Genomic DNA, 22,631 nt, shown 5'->3' on the forward strand with positions numbered 1-22,631 from the left:
TTATTGCTGTGTGCGGGTTTTCTCTAGTTACGAAGCTGGGGCTACTCTTTGTTGCGGTGCACAGGTTTCTCATCGCGGTGGTTTCTCGTTGCAGAGCACGGGCTCTAGGCGCGCGGGTGTCAGTAGTTGTGGCATGCAGGCTTAGTAGTTGTGGCTCGCAGGCTCTAGAGTGCAGGCTCAGTAGTTGTGGCGCACGGGCTTAGTTGCTCCACGCCATGTGGGATCTTCCCAGACCAGGGCTCGAACCCGTGTCTCCTGCATTGGCAGGCGGATTCTTAACCACTGCGTCACCAGGGAAGTCCCCATACTGTCTTGATTACTGTAGCTTTGTAGTATAGTCTGAAGTCCAGGAACCTCAACATAATTAAGGCCATATATGATAATAAAATGCTTTTAAAAAGGAAGCAAAACTATACTCACCAAGTTTCATGTATTTTCCACTCTCTCTGAAAAGCATTTTAGGACTGTTTTTTGTTTGAAGATGAAAATCAAGGCTTTTCTTGGGACCAAATAGCATATTCAGTCCAATAATTAGCATCACTGTCACTGTTAAAAAAAAGAAAGATGAATATATTACATTCTAATCCAAAAATCCTTCTAATGGTAAATTCCAGGAGTCTCGATTTCATCTAAATGGACATATCCTGAAAAATCAGTTATTGAGTTATCTCAGTACCTAATTAATTACTCCAGTGTTACTTTTGATAATTAGGATGATCATAAGAAATCAGGTAGGGTTCTAGAAATTATACTTTACATTAAAAAAAAACCGTACTTTTTCTGATGAGGGGTTTCTTTGAATTTCCTGAGTGTTTCCTAGTTGTTAGGTTGGTAATAGTGTCGGTCACTGACTGTTGGTCATGCAGGGAAGGGTGGGGAGAAGAGAAAGCAGCCTTCTGGACTGCCTTAGGGACTCAGTCTTCTCCACTGAAGGGACCACAGGCACCGAGTTGAGGAGCACAAGAGGAGGATTTGTAGGTTCTTAATACGGCAGTGTTTGTGGCAACAGTTCTGGCCTGGATTGTGGGTCCACACAGAGGATGCATGCTGGAACTCACACTGGGTCAAGAAAGATGAGCTTAACTGGGGTGCATTCCAATGTAGCTTACACGTGAAGTCTACATACTTCTAACGTTGTATATAATGAGAATGGAAACAGAGGTATGGTTGAACAATATATAAATTAGAGAATGTCAAGTAAAAGTTATGCTTAGGTGGAAGGCTAAAAAAAAAAGAGTTATGTGCAATTTCCAGGTAATAGCAGGAGAAACCTAGACAATACATTTATATCTAGTTTCTGATCTAATACAGATTCTTTTCAATCATTATTCAAAGCTACTCTGAACATTACTAATGTTCCTTAGTTTTTGTGGCCTTATCGACATAATGTCACTCTTACTAAAAAGAATTCTTAGTTGTTTGAAGCTGGAATAAAGCACGATTTCTGCAATTCCATTAAGTAGTGAGAAGGAACTAAAAACACCCTTCATTCATAACATTCTAAAGAAAGAAATATATGCTTAGAATGGCTCTTACTTTCATTCGTTTGCTCCACATGGCAGACCCCCAAACAAGCTGGAGTAGGAAAAAAGCAGGGCATTGGATAGGAAGATAGAGCAGGAGAGAGTACACACACACCTGAAAGAAATCAGAAGAAATACAAAGTTCGCAAAGCCGAGATTATCACAGAGGAAATGCAGCGATGTATGTCTCTGATCAGCTGACAGCCTGGATGTCCCACCAGAAATAGCAAATCCTCAAAAGTTTTTAAAAATATCTCACATAATTGAAAAATACCTCTTCCATATCAGCCTGTCCTGACAGATGTCTAGCTCATAGAGGAGAAAAGTTTATGTGAAAATGTACAGGGTGATTGGATATATTCCAAGGGCACAAGGGGGAACTGCAGATGAACATAAGTAGAAGCCCAGACTTATGTGCAGCACTTACCCCAGCTGTAACCCCCTAAGAATTTGTCTAATCTGATGTGTGGTATCTCCCCCACTACACGGAAGCTCCAGGTGGGTAGGACCCTATGTCTCTTAAATCCCCTACACCTGGCACTGCGCCTGGACCATAGTAGGTGCACAATAATTTTTTAATGAGTAAGTGAACGAATGGAAAAATGTCTGAGCAAACAAGAACTGAATCCCCTATTAACATGTTTTGTCTCCTCAGTTTTTCAAAGATTTTATCCTGGAGGCTTTGGACATGTTTTACTTAAACTAAAACGACAGGCAATATTTGATCTGTGTCTGCTTGGTACACATCAGGAATTTCACTATTGCCAGAAGACAATTTCTGAAATATTAAACTGAACTAAGTGTATGCTATTTGAATTTTGGTACATAAGTTCATAACCACTGAAATGGAAGATATGTACTCTATGATTTGAGAATTTACCATTTACACTAAGATTCACATATGAAAAAATCTTTTGGTAAAAAGAGGGTAAATAAAAACCATACATAAAATTCAAGGGAACCAAAAAAAATCACACTTCCTGTATATATTTACAAGCCTACCACCAAAATAGCAATGTGAGCACCATGATCATATTTTCTCCTTACGTATCATATAATATGGGGTTACGGGGACCTTTTTATAACTTATTATGGATTAAACTTGTTTTTTTCACAGCTATTCACTTCCAAGGCCTTTGCAGTAATAAATATTACTGAAACTCATTAATGAATTAAGAAATTTCTTTTTAAATAGTAATTTAGACATTCCTCCAGGGTTTTTTTTAACCAAGAGGGTCTATTTCAATAAGGAAAGCAAGATCATCCTATTTATCTTAATCAGTCATGTAAAGTGCTAAATCCTAGTCGGTCCTGAAGGGGATTTTTGAGTAGTTACTTGAATCCAAGCCTTTCACATGTACTCACCCAAAAGCACATCAGATCTTTCTCTAGCGTACACACCGCCTGGGACAAATTTAAAAGCTGTGCACCGTGCACAGAAAAATATTTCTAGAAGATAAAATATCACGGCAGTGGTCATGGCTTTCCCAGGGCCTGACCCTGAGTTTATAAGGTGTCCAAGCACTTGAGGCCATATGGACGCCGTGAAGAGGGCGAGCACACAGCCAGAGAGAGCGGCTGCCCACGTGGGCAGGTAAAGGAGACCCCCAGCCGAGGTCGCTCCTGTTTGTGAGAGAGAGAGAGAAAAACAATCAGACAGGACAGTAGTAATAGTCTCTCCCATTTTCTTAAAAAAAAAAAAAAGGAATAATAAACTTATATAGGATGACCGATTTATAGCTATTTAGAGCCAGAAGGGACCTTAGGGCCATTCTGGTTCAGTTTCTAGACTGGTGAGAAACTAAGGTCTTGGCAAGGTTAACATGCTTTGCTCAAGGTCATGCAGCTAGTTACTTGCACAACTGGAGGTGGAATGTGGGTCCAGTAAATCTCAGTCCAGTGCTATTTCTTCAGGAAGAACAGCAGGAGAGAAGAAGGCATTTTTAGTTTATTTGTGTTAAGATCTTCATAGCAAACACTGGAAAAAAAAAAAAAAGGAAATTACCTGTAATACCAACATTTGTTAATTTAATTTAACCAGCCAGATCTAGGACATTAGGAAACATGGAGAGTCATGTTTGTAGAACATTTTTGTTAAGAAACTTTCTAAAGGAGTTTAAATGCTGTCCCTCGTCCCACAATATATAAGTTGACTTTACCAACCCCATAGCCCCCCCCAAAGAAGCTGTGACTGAGACTGCATTTGTAGACTCACTACTTTACAGTTCTGCAGGCAGTTCATTCATTCACACAACAGCCTCGGAGGCGCTGGGGGCTGTGCAATCTGCCTGGTCCACAGCAGGCACTTAGTAAATGTCTGCTAATTCGTTGAGCCAAATCTGAGGGAATATAACATTTCTCCATAGTCCTATGAAATCCGCTGTGAGACAGCAGCACAGCAGGGGCTTACAGCACCCCATTTTGGAGCCATCAATATAACAGCTTTGCAGAGAATATGACATCCTCTAGACATTGGACGTTTCAGTCAATGTTGTATAACAGTGAGCCACCCTTCAAGTATGTCTACAGCAGCCTCCTCACTGCTTGCGGCAAGAGCCCCGGGAAGAGGATCCAGCCAGCTTCTTGGTGCCCCGTGGCGCTCAGCCATCAGTAAGTTCTACTTGCACCATCACAGGACAATGCCACGTGACTGCCTATTCCTCCCCACTTCAAAAACAACCCACAGATTTTAACTCCATAGTTAGACCTTCAAAATCTTAGATCCAACAACAATTATTTTAACGACAAAAGTTTTTTTTCATTTTGAAATGAACAAACATAATGCCTATTCACTGCAGAAATTTAAAAAATACAGAACTGTGAACAAGCAGTTAAGGATCGCCTAGGACTGAGATGAGATGATCCCAGCTAATACTCCTATGTATTTCCCCTATGTCTTTTTCTGTGTATATGAAGAAGTATTTTTACATAAATGGAATCATACCACATATTGAGGATTATATTCTGCTTTTTGTGGGACATTATATCAAGAACATGTTTTTCGTGTTATTAATGTTTTTCTTCTAAAACATGTTTATGTACGTACACTCTTGCACTGGATAAATACACACAAAAATAAGCAACCATTTTCCTATTCTTGGCCATTTAGGAAGCTTCTGACACTGTGAGGAACATCTTTCTTTGTCAATTAATCTCTTATTACACCTCTGATTATTTCCTTAAAATAATTCTTAAAAAGATTCTTAGACGTACAACTACTATGTCAAGAGGCAAAAGCATTTTAAAGAGTCAATACTTGTGGTCAACTGCCTTCCCGGGAGGTTATACCAGTTCTCACTTCCTCCAGAAACCCTGCCAGAAGCCCAAAAGGTGAGCCTTTGAACCCTGCCCAAAGCATTTCTTTTTAAAAATCTTTACCAAATTAATGATTAAGTCATAGCATATTTTGATTTTCATTTATTTGATTATTAGGGAGAGGGAATTTTTCCTGTTTACCAGCTTATAATGCCTATTTTTCAAAAGAATGAGTCCTAGTTTGATATTTTAATCTAAAGATATCAAAATGACTTTGTTGTGTCTGTCTTACTACAAAGAATTATCTGAAGGGAAAGAAAACATCTCTTCAAATTTCCCTCGACTGTTACCACTTTCATTTTTAATTTAGTTTCTATTTTTAAACAGGCTACATATTTTTAAATCCACTAAAACTGTACTTTTACTTTTTTAATTTATTTTATTTATTTATTTTTGGCTGCGTTGGGTCTTCGTTGCTGCACACGGGCTTTCTCTAGTTGCCACGAGCGGTGGCTACTCTTCGGTGAGGTGCACGGGCTTCTCATCGCGGTGGCTTCTCTTGTTGTGGGGCACAGGCTGTAGGCGCGTGGGCTTCAGTAGTTGTGGCGTGTGGGCTCAGTAGTTGTGGCTCGCAGGATCTAGAGCACAGGCTCAGTAGTTGTGGTGCACAGGCTTAGTTGCTCCGTGGCATGTGGGATCTTCCCCAACCAGGGCTCGAACCCACGTCCCCTGCATTGGCAGGTGGATTCTTAACCACTGCGCCACCAGGGAAGCCCCTAAAATTGTCCTTTTAAATAGACTATAAATTCAATCCAAACTCTGAAAGGTAAAAAAGAGTCCCTCTGTCCCCTGTCACCTATTAGTTCCCCTAGCGAAGGCCAACAATGTTAGCATTTTCTTCTGCATCCTCCCAGAGATAGTCTGTGCACAGGAAGAAAAAGGCATGTGTGTGCATTTCCCTTTTGAACACCGGTGGTAGCATATGATACACCGTTACTTTACCTTTTTCTCTTAACTATACAGCTTAACTATTTTTTGTTTGAGACTGAGTCCTCCCAAATAATCCCCCCCAGATCTTTACAACATCTAAGACACCAAGCAGAATTCATGGTAATTGAATATTCCAATGATATTTATAGTAACTAACACGTTCACTTTAAACAGATCAAGTTTCTTATACAATAAAACTGTAAGCACACTGTATAGCACACTGGGGTCCTACCAGTGCATTGAGTACATTTATGTCTTTTTAAATAGAACTTTGATTTTACTAATTTAATCGCCATCAAGATCTAAAGTTCCTGTATCTTTGCATTTGGGAAATTCTATTGGTCACTTCCATAATTAATTTCATACTGGGACCCAGTTGGGACTTTAACTGTACAATGAAAAAAATATGATTTCTTTATCTGCATTCTGCTTTATGAGGTGTTTTCCAGAGACGAATCACAGTGAAAAGTGGGCACCATCTCTAGATAATTGTGAGCTCCTACTTAATTCAGGTGAGGAGACCATCAGAGAGGGAGATGGAGCTCACTAATTACGGCCCTGCTTTCCTCTCTACTGCAAACAGCCCATTAGAAGCCCGGACTCTGCTTGCCCCGAGGGCCTTTTATTTCACACTTCAGAGAGACAGTCAAACTAAATTAGGTTTAACTCTGGAGGCTATGTTTACTTATCTGGGGAAATAAGCATGAGCATAAAACAACAAGTTCACAGCTTTTCTGTTCTTTAAGTTTATGTTTCTGTGGACCTCAGTGTTCCCATGTTTGAAATGAAGCTGCTAATTACCTGCCCAATAAGCCTTCTGCTCCTATTCGTAAGAAAAGACATGATATAAACGCTGCGCAACTTTCAATGTATTTCATGTTCATTTTCCTAATTGCATAGAGATTAAGAAGTTATATATGCTCACTGCACACTCCACATTTACAAAGTTACCTGGCCATTTTTATGCGGAATCTCAGGAGGCATTTCTCTGATGAGAAGAAAGGTTCCTCCTACATTATATTCACACAAGCATCCCCATATGGAATGTCTACCCGAAAATACACAAGCAAGTAAAAACAGCTCAACATGACCGCAACCGTTTGCTCACACAGCTCCAGGAGGATGACGACCTGGTTAACCTTAGGAATTACGCAGCCTATTTGGATGACATACACGTCTTCATGCAAGGATGATGGCACTGAGGGTGCACAGAAACGTACCTACGAGGTTATTTAACCCTCATCTTCCATTACCGTTACGTGTAGTCTCAGAAACCCACGCCCAGCCTCTAGTACAAAACTCTGAACACCTGCTTAATTAAAATGTACAAGGACATCTCACAGAAACCGAACATAGTATTTGCCCTGTCACAGAGCGGGAATTTTTTTATTTAACGCTAAAACTGACTCTCACCGTTCGTGCCTTTTAAGGGGAAAGGAGCAGAGTGGCATAATTCAGTTTCAGTCACAGTAATGAAATGGTCATAATCATAAAAATAAGTAAATTGCTCCAGAAATGATAGTCTCCATTGATATTCTATATTCCTGAAGGGTGTGAATGGGCAGAGAGGGTCCAAGCCTTTGAATAAGCAAACATGGACCCCAAGGCTGGGTAGAGGAGGGCCAAAACTGTTACACACAAAAGAGAAAGGGAAAGTAAGCTTCATTATCGAGTCCCAAAGGAAGGTATTCCTGAAAACAGAGAAGCGCTTGGAGAGGGGAAGAGGTCTGGCAAAGTGGCAATGTCTGACCCTCCATCTCCACAGACTGTCAGTAAAACTGTTCCTGACATCTGTGCCTGGATAAGTCATTTAGGAGGCAGGGGAGAGTATATCAGCACAGTCAGGGGATAAGACAGCTAAGGAGGAGAGGGAAAGTGAAGGAGGAGAAAGCAGGGACCTGGAACCAGTAGTCACTGGTAACCGTGGTGATATCTGGGTTTTAGTGGCTGCACTTGGTGAGACTATCCCACTGGGCAACAGCACATGTTGTATGGTCATCTCCTTCCACTCCAGGGGCACATGGAGTAAATTGGACAACTGCAAGTAAATTGGACAACGAAGCATTTCTGTAGGGAAACCACACACCTGTCATCCACCAGGTTAAACTGGAACCAGGAAACCATGAACAAGGCGAAAGCATCAATCCACTCGCCAAGCCCAGCAGAACTGCACCTCTGTAAAAAAATGATACGTTATAGGACATCTGACATTGTTACTACTCCATTGTCCCAAATATAAAACAGATATGTATCTACTACCTCTAGGCACATCCAAGAGATAATATGAGTGTGAAACAACCAGTGAGATAATGAAAGCCCACTGGGAACCAATATTATATACATTCAGAACATTGACATAAAAGCACCTCTGACTTGAGATAAACGATATCTGCAGTCTTTCATGGTCAGTGTAAACACAGTAATTGAGTTTTCTCAGACTATTAAATTATAGTTCATACTGGCCACGTGACATTTTAAATGACTCTGCCAAAGATAAAAAGAAAAAGACACTGGGAATAGTTTCTATTTGGTGTGCCTCTTTTCACTCTTTTCTCAACCTCAGTACTGCTTTTATCAATAGTCTCTGCCTGGGCTTCCCTGGTGGCGCAGTGGTTGAGAGTCCGCCTGCCGATGCAGGGGACACGGGTTCATGCCCCGGTCCGGGAAGATCCCACATGCCGCGGAGCGGCTGGGCCCGTGAGCTATGGCCGCTGAGCCTGTGTGTCCGGAGCCTGTGCTCCGCGACGGAGAGGCCACAACAATGAGAGGCCCGCGTACAGCAAAAAAAAAAAAAAAAAAGTCTCTGCCTTCCTGGGACTGATGTGAGTTTGGTAAATAATTAATAGTTGTGTGTTTTTAAAAACAACCACAAACTATTTCATTCTGTTGCTACTTTGGCAAAAACTTGGAGGAGGAGAAAAAAAAGAATTTAAACTTTAGGGGAAAATCCAGCAGCAATAAAAGCTACAACATGGCACTCAGTAAAATAGCTGTAATATAAATAAACTAAAAAACATAGTACTTACTACATACCAGGCACTGTTTGAAGATTTTTACATATATTAGCTCATCTAACACTCACAAGTCTGTGGTAAATGCGATAATTATCCCCATTTTGCAGAGGAGGACACTGCGGGAAAGAGCACTAAGAAACCTGCCACAGATTGTACACAGTCGCCCACGTAGGACTAAGAATCCAAAAAAGGCCCTCCAGCTCTGGAGTGAGGCTCTCAGCCGCTCTCCTGCCTATCCCCACCTTCTAAGGTTAAGGGTGGTCCTGGGTCTACAGAAGAGAGAAAAGGCTGGCGAGGACACTGTGGATCACTGTCTATCCCCAAGTCAACCACAAATGTTTATGAGGACCTACTGTGTGCCAGGCTCTGTTCTAGGGGCTTGGGATGCGTCAGTGAACAAAGATCCCTTTCCTTCATGCGCTCACATTCCAGTGGCGGAGAGGGCCAGACAATAAACACAGTTAGAAAATAGCACAGGATATTAGAAGGTAGAAGACACTAAAGAGGGAGAGTTTGGGGGTCAGGAGTGCTGGGGTGGGCTAATGGGAAGCTGGAACATGTGGCTAAGAAAGTGTCCTGCTCCCTCATCCTCCCAGGCTCTGTGGTCTGCACTGATCCTCTGGTTTCCCAAAGTCCCCTCAGCACCATCTGTGCCTCTCTCTCAGCTTCCTCCCATCTCCCACATCTTCAGCCCATCAAAATAGATTTATGACCCATCCCCTTAAGTAGAAACTAGAGAATTTTAGAGAGCAATTCCTACTATGACGGTCATAGGTGATGATGATCTAATGCAACACTTCTCAGACAGGGTTCTGAGACACACCAATTTTATGATGTGTTGATAGGTGTTCTAACAAAGGAATTCCATGTTGGAGTAAGTTGGAGAAACTCCCGAGTGACTCTGTGATGCTAATTGCCTTGTGAATCACAAAGGAAGATGAAGTACAGTGTTTCCAAAACCTACTTGATCTAAACGAGGTTTGGGTTTTGCTTGTTTTTTCTCTCAGATTACCCATTAACATCTCAAGAAACCAGTGTTCCACACAACACGATTTGGGAAATGCTGGTCTCAGGCGGTGCATCTCCATCTTCAATGTGTCACTCCAGCACACAAAATCATAAAATGAAAACCCTCATTTTAAAGGTGAGTAAAACAAGGCCAGGGACGTTAGGCGACTGGTCCAAAGTTGAATGGTGAATTGCTGTCGGCCAACCAGGACTCCAACCCTCAAGACTGGCCTCGGATTCCTGGTCCAGTTCTCCTGTCGCTCTTCCTCACATCTTATGCTTGTTTTCATGGGAGCTTTGGAAATGAAGCTTTAACACATAAGAATAAACTCCTTCCCTCCCCCTCTCTTCTGTGCCTTTCTTCCTTCTCTCTCCTCCTCCCAAATATGCCAGAGCATCCAAGATCAAAAAGATATAGACTCTGGATGAGATCACATATGTACACTTCCTAGCTCAGGGCCGGACACAGAGGAACTCATAAGTATTAGTTCCTTTTCCCATTCCCGGCCCTCAAAGAGTTTAGCGTCTAGAAAGGATGAAGGACATAAAATAACTGTAGTATAAACAATTTGTAATACAGAATAATAATAAGAGATGTACAAGGGGGTGGGGGTGGGATGGGCATTCAAGGTAGTTTGTGGGATAATCAGAGAAGACTTCACAGAGGAGATGCATGACCTGGGTTTTGAAGGGTGAGTGAGAGCTTGCCGAGACATCAAGGCAGAGAAGGTAGCCCAGACACAGGGAAGAGCACGTACATACACATGGGGGGCTGGGACAATCTGGCACGTCTAGGGAACTGAAAGTGATTTCAGCCCAGGTGAAGCCTGGGGATAAGGCAGGGAGCATCTTTAAAACATTAAGTGAGGCTGAGGGTGCAGATCCTGTCTCATATGACCTGGTTTGGGGGAGAAAAACTGCTGAAAGGTTTTAAGCAAAAGAGTGATGGGGTCAGGTGTACATTTTAGAGATCTCACTCTCAGTGTGGAGATGGCCACACTGCACAGAGGCCATTAGAAGACCAGAGCAGTAGCCTGATGAAAGATGGGAGGATCCACTAAGGAGATATGGTGGGGGATGGCGAGGGAGGGATAGGTGCTTTAAGAGAAGTAGTAGAATCGACTGGACTTAATACCAAGTGAGATGCAGAAAATGAGGAAGACACACAATTCGAAGATGATTCCTGGTTTCCAGCTTAGACGGTAGAGGGACAGACAGAGTAAACCAAGGCCCAGAGGAGGAAGGACATGTCTGGGTAGTGAAAACTACTGAGCCAGACGTGGACACACTGCATGTGAGACAACTGTGGGATGTGCCCAGACATCCTCTGGGGAAAGAGCCAGTGTGTCTCCATATGTGGGAATTTCAGCGCTTTAGGAGAAAACAGATATCTGCGGCAGATGTTTTAAGGGTTCCTCCCATCTTTTTATGTGAAAGGCTGGACCTGACCATGGGAGAAAAGAGGTGTCAGGAAGAGTAGAGAGAGGGTCAGTGAGGACCAAGCACAGGAACCAGCACTTAAGCTCAAGACTGCTAACTCCTTGGGAGCCCCATGGCTGGAACAAGTCCCAAAGTACAGAGGATGCAGAGCTCCCCCAGGCTTCCCTCCTTTGCAGAGATTAAAGCTCTCTGCCTTGCTGCCAACCCGCTCTCTCATCAAGGCCCTCTTGTCTCGTCCTACCCAGTGCCCAAAACTGTAATAGGGGGATCTGGAGGAAATGCCATGCTTTCCCTGCCACTGAGAATGCTCTTCTTGGCAGGAATTCCTCAGCGTGCCCACGCAGGAGCTCCCAGGACCTCTCACTTAGCCGTGCACAATCCTTAGTCCTCCCTCATCTACCTCCCAGCAATCCTTCAGCACTGGGGCAAATACCCCTCCAGCTCCGTCATCTCCAGAGTGGATCCAGTACTGTCCTACTGCAGTAACGTCCTGCAATGTTTCTGACATCTAGGGAAAGAGGAATACGAAACATCGGGCTGGTGCAGGTCTACCTGCTCAAACAGAGGAGGAATTTCTTCAACAATACTAGCCAATTGCTGGATTGCTTCCACACCCAAACTCACCCAAATGGGTTAGGATCTGGCCCTGGATGGGGATGCCCACTCACTGCCCATCTGGAAACAAGAGAGACTTCTCCAAAAATCCAGTGGGTAAGGAACATGAGACTGCCAAAGGCAGCCCCCTGCCAACAACCAGTTCGGTCTAGAAGCCATCACCCTGGCTGCCTCCTCAGACTTCTTCCCCTCAGGTCTACAGCAGGCACCATCTAGAATGAAAAATGGAAAAGGATCCGTTACATGGAAATTTACCCTCTGTATTTAACAGAATGGTACCTGGCCTCAAGGAGCTGACTTCAGAAGAGGAGATGAGACCCAGTCCAAAGCAGAATGTGCTGGGAGGTAGTCAGTGGGAGGGGTTATTTCAGGCAGGCTAGATCGGGAACGATTTAGGGAGAACCCATCATTTTGGAATTTGACAACTGAAAATGCAGAAATTTATTTACTTCATTAAAGTGAAATTAAGAGTATGAGCTAAAATATATGTACGAAAAGTGAAAGGTGTGTTCAGGGAACAAATGCAGTCCACCTTGAGTGGAACACTTTCAGAATACCAGGCTGCTTCTCCCCAGAAGAACAGGGCTCTCATCTAACCCTCTGTGTCCCCGGAGTGATAACAGGGCATCGCCTGAGCAGTTACCATGGGCCAGGCCCTATGCCCAGCCCTTTACATGAACTCATTTAATTTTCACAACCACTTTATGAGGTAGGCTCTATTACTAATCCCATTTCACAAATTAAAAAACTGAGGCTCAGAGAAAACAAGTAACTTGCCCAAGATCATACAGCTGGTAAAGAGAACTTAGGCAGCACCTGTGCACTTCACTATACTATACTTCCCGGGACTGTTTAACCACGAGGTCTCAGTGTGTTGGATTAATGACTTCACATACAGAAATGTAACTACTGGAGAAAATGCTGGCAGGAGAATTTCTTTGTAGGAACAGAGAACCTGCTGGGTAGATGCTTCATGACACTGAGAAGCCCTCTCCAGGATAGAAAGAAAACTTCGGGTCTGCCTGTGAGGATGACAGGCCGATTTCACAAAGAGGAAGAAAGCCATTCTGCCAATAAAGGAGTGAGGGGAAGGAGAAGCAGAGCTGAAAGCTACAGGGATGAGGGAGAGAAGATGTGAAGACGGAAGGAGGCCAGGGCCTGGAGGCTAGGAGACAGTCTTTGGAGAAGAGAGAAGCCTAAGCTGAATTTGCTGATTAACACTGCTTCATACTATGGTGGGTGACCCTCCCCCAAGACCCAGCAAATCTTCAACAAAGCAACCCCCAAAAATGCCTGGGATGATCAGACATCCTGGGGAAGCTGGTGGGGAGTCAAGTTTTGTAAATGGGGCACAGTGCAAAAACAGGAAGGGACCAACAACTGGGTCACATAAATTTAAAACAGAGGTGAGAAAGAAGAAAACTCCAGTCGGGAAATGTAAGCGATACCCTGAATATCCTTATCAGGCTGTACCTGTGAAATCTGCTGCCTGAGTTTCTACTTCATGTTAGCGATTTATGAAATAGAAGACATATACTAGGGCACTAGACCGAGTTCTAAATGTTCTAATTAATATCAATGTCCCTCGACCAATTTACGTGCATGATGTTCCCTTGTTCTCACTAACCCCACTTCATGCCAAAATTGGGGCCAAGGGGGAATTATACAAGCCCTTTGTTCATGGTGAGCCAAACCCTCTAAACTTCCATTAACCTGTGAGATTTCTCCTTGTATTTACAAAAGAACAGCGACTCACTGAGAGTTACACACAAAGCCAGGAGCAAGTTATGTAGAATCTAGTAACACTTGTCCCTTCTTTTCAGAAGAGTCTCGAGTTAGCATGTGAAGCGAATGTCCAAGTTTGTTTGTCAGCTCCAGACAGGTGATCTGAAAGGTGGTATGAATATGTAGGATTTCCTTTCTTTTTAAATTTCATATTTGGAGCTTAAATATCTTCAGAGTTGGGCCCGGGGCGGGGCGGGAACAAAAGCAAAAAACAACCAAACCAAAAAAAACCACACAAACCCATGCAGTTCCCACCGTCCTCGTCCTGGAAAGTCCTGTCCAGAGGGAAAGAGGAGGTAGACAGAGCTGAAAGCCAGCAGGGAGTATGAGGCCTGGGTCTACTCTCGCACTCCACGCTGAGACAAGCCAGAGACGCATTGCTATCGTCACCCTCTATGCTGGCGAGGAAAAGGTGCCTTCTGCTTAGATAACAGTCCACTACCTGCGCCGGCTACTCTTGCAGAGGGAGAAAAAGTAGAAGTGGAGATAGAGTGCAGAAAGACTAGTTTTATCTTTCCAAGATGTGTTACATTCAGATAAGAAAGAGAAAATCCCTAAATAAACTGGGCCTACACTTACCTGTGTAAATGCGATCGAGTGTGGCGACGGTTCTTAATGTCAGTATCACTCTGTTGGACATCTGGTAAGTCCAGACGGGGTTCAGTGAAGTGTACCAAATGTGGAGAACAACAAGAAGAATCTGTCCTAAAATGAATCCCCAGATTCCGAAGTACCTGTAAGTACGGAAGTATTTTTAACAACTTTTTTTTTTTTTTTTTTTTTTTTGCAGTACGCGGGCCTCTCACTGTTGTGGCCTCTCCCATTGCGGAGCACAGGCTCCGGACGTGCAGGCTCAGCGGCCATGGCTCACGGGCCCAGCCGCTCCGCGGCATGTGGGATCTTCCCGGACCGGGGCACGAACCCGTGTCCCCTGCATCGGCAGGCGGACTCTCAACCGCTGCGCCACCAGGGAAGCCCTTTAACAACTTTTTATGTGGTTTCAACGTACTATGTCCATTGTGAATTTCACAGTGTCATAGAAGGAGTATATGAGGTAGTCTTGTTGGTAATCTACATGACTTAGCCTCGTTGGCACATGACTTAGCCTTTGTATAGCCGTTACCTAGGCAACTTGTTATAATGCCTTCATTCTCACAACGTTATTGAGACTGATGGCAAATATTCACATCCCGATTTTGTGAAAAGTGAGACTTCTACAAGGCCTTATGCAAGGTAAAGACTATATCTTGCAGCTCCTAGTCCCAACCTTCCCTTTGGTAATTGACCACATTTGTTTGTCTGTAGGCACAAGATATGAACATACCTTTGCAAACCACTTCCTGTCCACCATGCCACGGCTTGCACTACCAGTGAGGAAGACAGACTGAGCGCGAGAACCACGAGCTGAAGTTTGGCATTTGGAGCCTGGAAGGAGGCTATGCTTCCTGCAAATGAAGGAGAACTAAACATTTCTGGCAATCATGCATTGGTATTCAATGATCTGCATTTGATAACTGCTGTGTCTGATACCATGGTTACACTCGGGAAGGTAGAATTAATATATAATTATCTGAGTGCATAAATCTTTTTGAAAATTTTTATTGAGATATCATTCGTACCATAAATTCACTCTGCTAAAGTGTATGATTCAATGGTTCTTAATACATTCACAAAGTTGTGCAACTCTTACCACCATCTAATTCCAGAACATTTTCATCACCCCAGGAAGAAACCTGTGCCCATTAGCAGCCCCTCCCTTTCCTCCTCTTCCCCCCAACCCCGACCCCCAGCCCCCCGCAATCACTTCTCTACTTCCTATCTGTATGGATTTTTCCTATTCTGGACATTTCATATAAATGAAATCATAAAATACGCAGCCTTCTGTGACTGGTTTTTTTCACTTAGCATAATGTTTTCGAGGTTCATCCACATTGATGGGCCTAGAGACTATCATACTAAGTGAAGTAAGCCAAACGGAGAAAGACAAATATATGATACCACTTACATGTGGAATCTTACAAAAAAAAAAAAAAAAGATACAAATGAACTTATTTGCAAAAGAGAAAGAGATTCACAGACATAGAAAACAAACTTATGGTTACCGATGGGAAAAGTAAGCGAGGGGGACAATTAGGAGGTTGGGATTAACATATACACATTACTATATTTAAAATAGATAACCAACAAGGACCTACTGTATAGCACAGGGAACTATTCTCAGTATTTTGTAATAACCTATAGGGAAAAAGAATCTGAAAAATATATTCTATACAAAACTGAATCACTGTATACCTGAAACTAACATGACATTGTAAACCAATTAAACTTCAATAAAATCTTTTTTAGGGGCTTCCCTGGTGGCGCAGTGGTTGACAGTCCGCCTGCCGATGCAGGGGACGTGGGTTTGTACCCCGGTCAAGGAAGATCCCACATGCCGCGAAGCGGCTGGGCCCGTGAGCCATGGCCGCTGAGCCTGCACGTCCGGAGCCTGTGCTCCGCAATGGGAGAGGCCACAACAGTGAGAGGCCCGCGTACCGCAAAAAAAAAAATTTTTTTTAATCTTTTTAAAAAAAGGTCCATGCATGTAGTACCATGTATCAGTGCTTCATTCCTTTTTATGGCTAAATAATATCCCATGGCATGGATATACTGCCTTTTGTTCATCCATTCATCAGTTGATGGGCATCTGGGTTGTTTCTACATTTTGGCTACTATGAATAATGATGTTAGGAACATTTGTGTACCAGGTCTTATGTGAACATATGTTTCCATTTTTCTTGGGTCTATACCAAGGAGTGGAGGTGTTGGGTCATATGACAACTATGTTTAACATCTTGAGGAACTGCCAAGCTGTTTTCCAAATCAGCTGCACCATTTTACATTTCCACCAGCAGTGTGTGAGGGTTTCAATTTCTTCATATCCTTGTCAACACTTATTGTCTATGATTTTGAACGTAGCCATTTTAGTGGGTCAAGATATTTAAGGTCAGAAATAACCTAAATCACTGGTAGTATGAACTAGTTTAATAGTTAACTACATAGTAATCAACTTAAAATATCTGAGGTGTCAGCGATGAGATAGCACAGAACACTCAGATCTTCTTTGTAGTTATGTAAGAATGCCTTAGGACTCTGTAAAAACAAAGTTGTTTCGTTTCCTTAAGAAGCATCTGAAAAGGGAGTTTTAAGGCAAATCATGGCTTACTTCAGCCTCTCTTTAGCATCAACAAAGCTCAATGGCTACCTGGAAGAGCATCTGACAAAAACTGGTTTCTTTCATGTGTTTGTTGGCAGTCTGTATATCTTCTTTGGAGAAATGTCTATTTAGGTCTTCTGCCCATTTTTGGATTGGGTTGTTTGTTTTTTTGTTACTGAGCTGCATGAGCTGCTTGTAAATTAATCCTTTGTCAGTTGCTTCATTTGCAAATATTTTCTCCCATTCTGAGGGTTGTCTTTTGGTCTTGTTTATGGTTTCCTTTGCTGTGCAAAAGCTTTGAAGTTTCATTAGTTCCCATTTGTTTATTTTTGTTTTTATTTCCATTTCTGTAGGAGGTGGGTCAAAAAGGATCTTGCTGTGATTTATGTCATAGAGTGTTCTGCCTATGTTTTCCTCTAAGAGTTTTACAGTGTCTGGCCTTACATTTAGGTCTTTAATCCATTTTGAGCTTATTAGGGAAATGCAAATCAAAACTACAATGAGATATCATCTCACACCAGTCAGAATGGCCATCATCAAAAAATCTAGAAACAATAAATGCTGGAGAGGGTGTGGAGAAAAAGGAACACTCCTGCACTGCTGGTAGGAATGTGAATTGGTACAGCCACTATGGAGAACAGTATGGAGGTTCCTTAAAAAACTACAAATAGAACTACCATATGACCCAGCAATCCCACTATTGGGCATATACCCTGAGAAAACCATAATTCAAAAAGAGTCATGTACCAAAATGTTCATTGCAGCTCTATTTACAATAGCCCAGAGATGGAAACAACCTAAGTGCCCATCATCGGATGAATGGATAAAGAAGATGTGGCACATATATACAATGGAATATTATTCAGCCATAAAAAGAAACGAAATTGAGCTATTTGTAATGAGGTGGATAGACCTAGAGTCTGTCATACAGAGTGAAGTAAGTCAGAAAGAGAAAGACAAATACCGTATGCTAACACATATATATGGAATTTAAGAAAAAAAAAATGTCATGAAGAACCTAGGGGTAAGACAGGAATAAAGACACAGACCTACTGGAGAATGCACTTGAGGATACGGGGAGGGGGAAGGGTGAGCTGTGACAAAGCGAGAGAGAGGCATGGACATATATACACTACCAAACGTAAAATAGATAGCTAGTGGGAAGCGGCCGCATAGCACAGGGAGATCAGCTCGGTGCTTTGTGACCGCCTGGAGGGGTGGGATAGGGAGGGTGGGAGGCAGGGAGACGCAAGAGGGAAGAGATATGGGAACATATGTATATGTATAACTGATTCACTTTGTTATAAAGCAGAAACTAACACACCATTGTAAAGCAATTATACCCCAATAAAGGTGTTAAAAAAAAAAAAAAAACTGGTTTCTTCATCCTCAACTCTGAGTCACTTTCCTACCCACTCCCCTTTCTCAAATACAATTCTACCTCTACTCAAGGTGATGGGTTTTCAGGGAAGAAGCAGATGAAAGGGGAGCAACAAGAAGCATCTCAAATCTCATACCCCCCGTCGAAGTTATTTCCTATTACATTATAGCCTCCAGAAGTTCCTGGGCCAGAACTGGACTCAAAAATACAAAACTGTCCCAGTAACTGTTCGGTGGGTGGCTTTGTAGGTAAAGCTGCCACAGGCAGCATTGAGCAAAGGCAGCGAAAAAGGGCCACTGAGCAGATCCCTCTCATAAAGCCAACCAAGGAGTGTGATGAGGCCATCGTCATTCATAGAAGGATTCTGTAAGCCAAGGCCAGCTTAACTCAGTTACTATATATACTCAAAAAGAAGAAAGTCTCATTTCTATTATTTCTAGAGCTGAAAATTTCATGGTTATTTCATTCCTATAGACATCATCTTTTAAAAGGATGCATTTTCCAGTGGTCTTGACCACAGCTATTTCTGAGCTCTAGACCTCTGTGGGTAACCACATAACTCACTACACTCACTAACCACGTTCTGCCTTCTTCAGGGACTGATGCACAGAAAAATAGAAGGCAATTCCCTAGTGATTCCTGTCACTGTTTCTGAAAAAAAGTCAAGTGACTGTTCCTAGACAGAAGATATACACAGCTTGGCTCAAGAACAAATGCCACTTGGAAAACTCAGAGAAACCAACTGTATTATAGCAGAAGGGCAAGACTGGCAGACTTTTCAGCTACAGATTCCACCGGACTGGAGTCTGGTGTTTTTGTTTTTTAAAACCTTTTCTCCATGACCTCACCTTACTTTTTTTTACTACCAGTACTTCTCCAAGGTCTCTCAATATTTATTAATGTTAATAACCTCAAGTGTCTGTGATAGTAAGTGTACATTTTCTAATTGCTGGGTTTTGGCGATGTGACGTACTGAAATTCAGAATTCGAAAACTACAAAAGGTATACAGTGCAAAGTTTCCCTTTCATACCTGTGTCTAGGTACCAAATTTTTCACCTTGGAAGCAACTAAAATGGTATCAGGTTTTTAAAAAATACTTCTAGACCTATTTAATGCATGTCCAATTAATTATTAAATATATTTTCATCTAACCTATTTTACACAAATGCTAGTATTCTGCACATACTGTTTAGCGCTTCTTTTTTCCCACTTAACAACATATTTTGAAGAACATTCCATTTCCTTACAGAAATGTTCTCATTCTTTAACATAGCTGCATAGTATTCTATAGTACTCCAAGTTTTAGAACCATAACTTATTTAACCTAACCTATCCCATACAAATGACATATAGGTTGTTTCTAACATTATTATTATAAACATTGCTGCAATGATTAAATAACCTTTTATTTTTATCATTTTACACATATGTGAGTTTATCTATAGGATATACTCCCAGAAGGGGGATTGCTGAGTGAAAGATACATATTTGTCCTTTTGATAAACAATGCTAACTGATCCTTTGCAGAAGTTGTGACACTTTACAGCTCTGCCAGCAATGCGTAAGTGCCTGCTTTCCCACGCTTACAACAGTGTTGTCAGAGTTTGTTCTTTGCCAACCTGATATGTGAGACTGTCTATGCATATATGTGTGTGTGTATGATTTGTATTCTATACATTTTAGTATCTTTTTAAGAACCAGTTATATTTCCTTTCCAGTAAACTGATCATATCCTTTGCTTTCTCTTCTGTTGAACTATTGGTCCCTTTTTATTATTGATTTGTAAGAACTCCATATATTAATGAAATTAGCCCTCTGACTGGAAGAGCTGCAACAGCTGTCCTAACCTGTTGATTGCCTTTGCTTAACACGGTGTTCATCATGCATAATTTTCATATTTTTAGGCAGTATCATTTAACAACTTTTTAATGGCTTCAGAGTTTCATGTCATAGTTGGAAAAAAGAACAAAAATATGTTCAAGAGTTAAGCTGTTCTCCAAGGTATCTTTCCCCTCTTCATCTCAGTGATCCTTAAGCTCTTCCAAACTGACGGAAAAGTTAAACACGTAAATATGCTGACTCTTGGTCTAGACTTCCAATTCTACTAAAACTCTTCAAGGTAGTAGTAAGAGACAGAGAAATCTTTTATTTTTTATTTAATCATTTAGCATTCAAAGAACGGTCTACATATTTTCACTTTCATTTCATTTTTAGCTAAAAATAAAAAAACCAAAAAACTTAAGGAATCACTTTTAAATCTTACCAACGGTAATTATCCACAGCAGGGCTACCATCCACTTCTTGTTAACCAGTTTCCAGACAGGAGGAATTGTGAGGAATAATGGAGAAAGAAATGCTATGGCAAAAGCTTCAAGCCCAGTGAGTTCTAGTGTTTGCAGGGGAAAGTAATAGATCATCGGTCCCAGGCCATCGCAGAGAGACCAAGAAACATATCCTAGGGAAAACAAAAGTTTTTAAGAGAGAAAGAAAGTATAACTTTCTCATTGTTTCAAACAGTAGCCCTTCCCTCCACTAAAACTCCTCCAGCCGGCCGCCCTCCTTCATGACCCTGGCCTTAACTGGGTTCCAGTAACAGAATTCCTCCCCTTTCCTGTCAGGCCCAGAATGAGAATGGCTCAACATCCCTTGCTTGTCCCTTTAACCTCGTTCATACCTCCCGTAGGTAGGTAGTCCCTTTATTAAAGGCTCTTCATTTGGACCATCTAGGTTAAATCTGGTTTCCTGTCAAGACCCTGATTGATAAAATTTCCTTAACTAAATCGACCCTTCTTTAATGAGAAATATCGTGAAAATCAAAAAGTAACAAACAGCAGAACTCCTTCCTCCCACTCCAGACTACAGCCAAAGGCACGTTAGTTAGGAAATAATCATTTTCTTGTGAGCAAACTATTTTAAACCTAACCCTTAGGAGACAGTGTAGAGTAGTGGAAAACGCAGATTTGACATTACTTTCACAGCTGCCAACTACTGACTGCAATCTTCTACAATGATGATAATTAACCAATGGGCAGTTACCATGCACTAGGCTCTGTGCTAAGTATTCACCCTGATATTCTCTCTTCTTCTGCATCCTATGAAATTGACACTATTTCTACTCCCCTCTTACAAATGCAAAATCAAACAACAAAAACTCCTTAGACTCAGAAAGTTAAGTAATTGCCTAAGGTCACAAAAGTGGCAAATGGCAGAGTGAACTTAAAAGCAAGCGGTCTGGTTCCAAACCATCCTTAACCACCGAAAGCAGTACTTTTAACCACCTCGCAGTTATTAAGATTAAAAAAGATTAAGTACACACAGTACCTAGCACCCTAGGTACTCACTGAATGTAATTCGCTTTACATCGCGTACTTGTGAGCTACAGACTGGGCCAAAAAATGAGCCCCGCCCCCCCCAGCCCGAGCATTACCAGCTCCCAGAAAATCAAGTTCTTAGGAAGGCACCCCTCCCCTTCATCGTGAACAGCGAGATGCTAGCAATCTCCTGAACGTTTGTCTGGGAATTCTGATTTCAACCATACAGCTCCGACAATATTACAACAATAATTGTTCTTGGGACTTTTTGCAAAGCTGCTAAGTGAGCACATGGGACTCGAGTTCGACGTTTTCCGCCAAATACTCAAATGTGCAGCCACTACCCAAGGCCACTTATGAGGGGTCAACCCAGGCGGTAGCCACCGCGCTGAGTGCTCACCTACAGCTACAGGGGGAAACGGGTGCCCCTTTCCGTCTGAAAGGTAAAGTTCGGTGCTGAAATTTATTCAGTTAAACTTAAAGATCACGGGTGAGGGGACTCGGGGTTGGTACCAGCTTCGTGGTTCAAGGCCGACAGGTGAAGAAGTCGGGCCCCTTGGGCGCAACACCAGGGTGGCGTGGGAGCTCTCTCTCTCTCTCAATTCCTCCAGCAGCAGAAGTTGCCAGGGGACGATAAGCATCTCTATTCCGGGCACCAAGCGCGCGTTCCTCCCTCCGGGAGCTCAGCCAACCCGGCGGAGCACCGCGGCTCCGGGCAGGGCCGGGGGAGCGGACCGGCGAACGCGCGGCGGGCGGCCTCGGCTTACCCAGAAGGCTCTCCAGGAGCACTTCTCTCCACAGCGAGGGCATGGCCGAGGCCCGGAGCGGCGCCGCCGAGGGAAGCCGCGCGGCCCGCACACCCGCCGCACTGCGCCGGCCGCCGAGTTCTCCAGGGTCGGCGTCCACGCCTCAGGCTCCCGTCAAGTCTGCCGCCGGCCGCCCAGTCGCCCGCCGACCAGCAAGCCGCGCCCACGCGAAGGTGGGGCCCGCTGCCCCCGCCCCGTCCCATCCAGCACCGCCCTCCCGGCCCCACCGCCTCTGCGCGGCCCGCGGTCCCGCGCCACCGCCTCCGCCGACGCCACCGCGCAGCGAGCGGGACCCGGGGGCCTCCG

The 22,631-nt window shown here is 43.0% G+C and overlaps 1 protein-coding gene across 1 annotated transcript in view; it reads right to left on the minus strand.

Annotated features, from left to right (window-relative positions):
* Positions 1 to 22,329, minus strand: part of CWH43 (cell wall biogenesis 43 C-terminal homolog) — a gene marked incomplete at both ends in the record, with an annotated part of 48,050 nt that extends 25,721 nt beyond the window's left edge. Inside the window, 9 exon segments of the mRNA XM_082653948.1 lie at positions 421 to 546; positions 2,889 to 3,146; positions 7,855 to 7,943; positions 11,855 to 11,973; positions 11,975 to 12,057; positions 14,210 to 14,364; positions 14,955 to 15,075; positions 20,472 to 20,663; positions 22,287 to 22,329. Of these exon segments, the coding sequence (XP_082510074.1) occupies positions 421 to 546; positions 2,889 to 3,146; positions 7,855 to 7,943; positions 11,855 to 11,973; positions 11,975 to 12,057; positions 14,210 to 14,364; positions 14,955 to 15,075; positions 20,472 to 20,663; positions 22,287 to 22,329 (1,186 nt within the window).
* Between the last annotated feature and the right edge of the window lie 302 nt (positions 22,330 to 22,631).

The sequence above is a fragment of the Grampus griseus genome (genome assembly GCF_964374135.1).
Source record: "Grampus griseus genome assembly, chromosome: 4".
Lineage (NCBI taxonomy): Eukaryota > Metazoa > Chordata > Mammalia > Artiodactyla > Delphinidae > Grampus > Grampus griseus.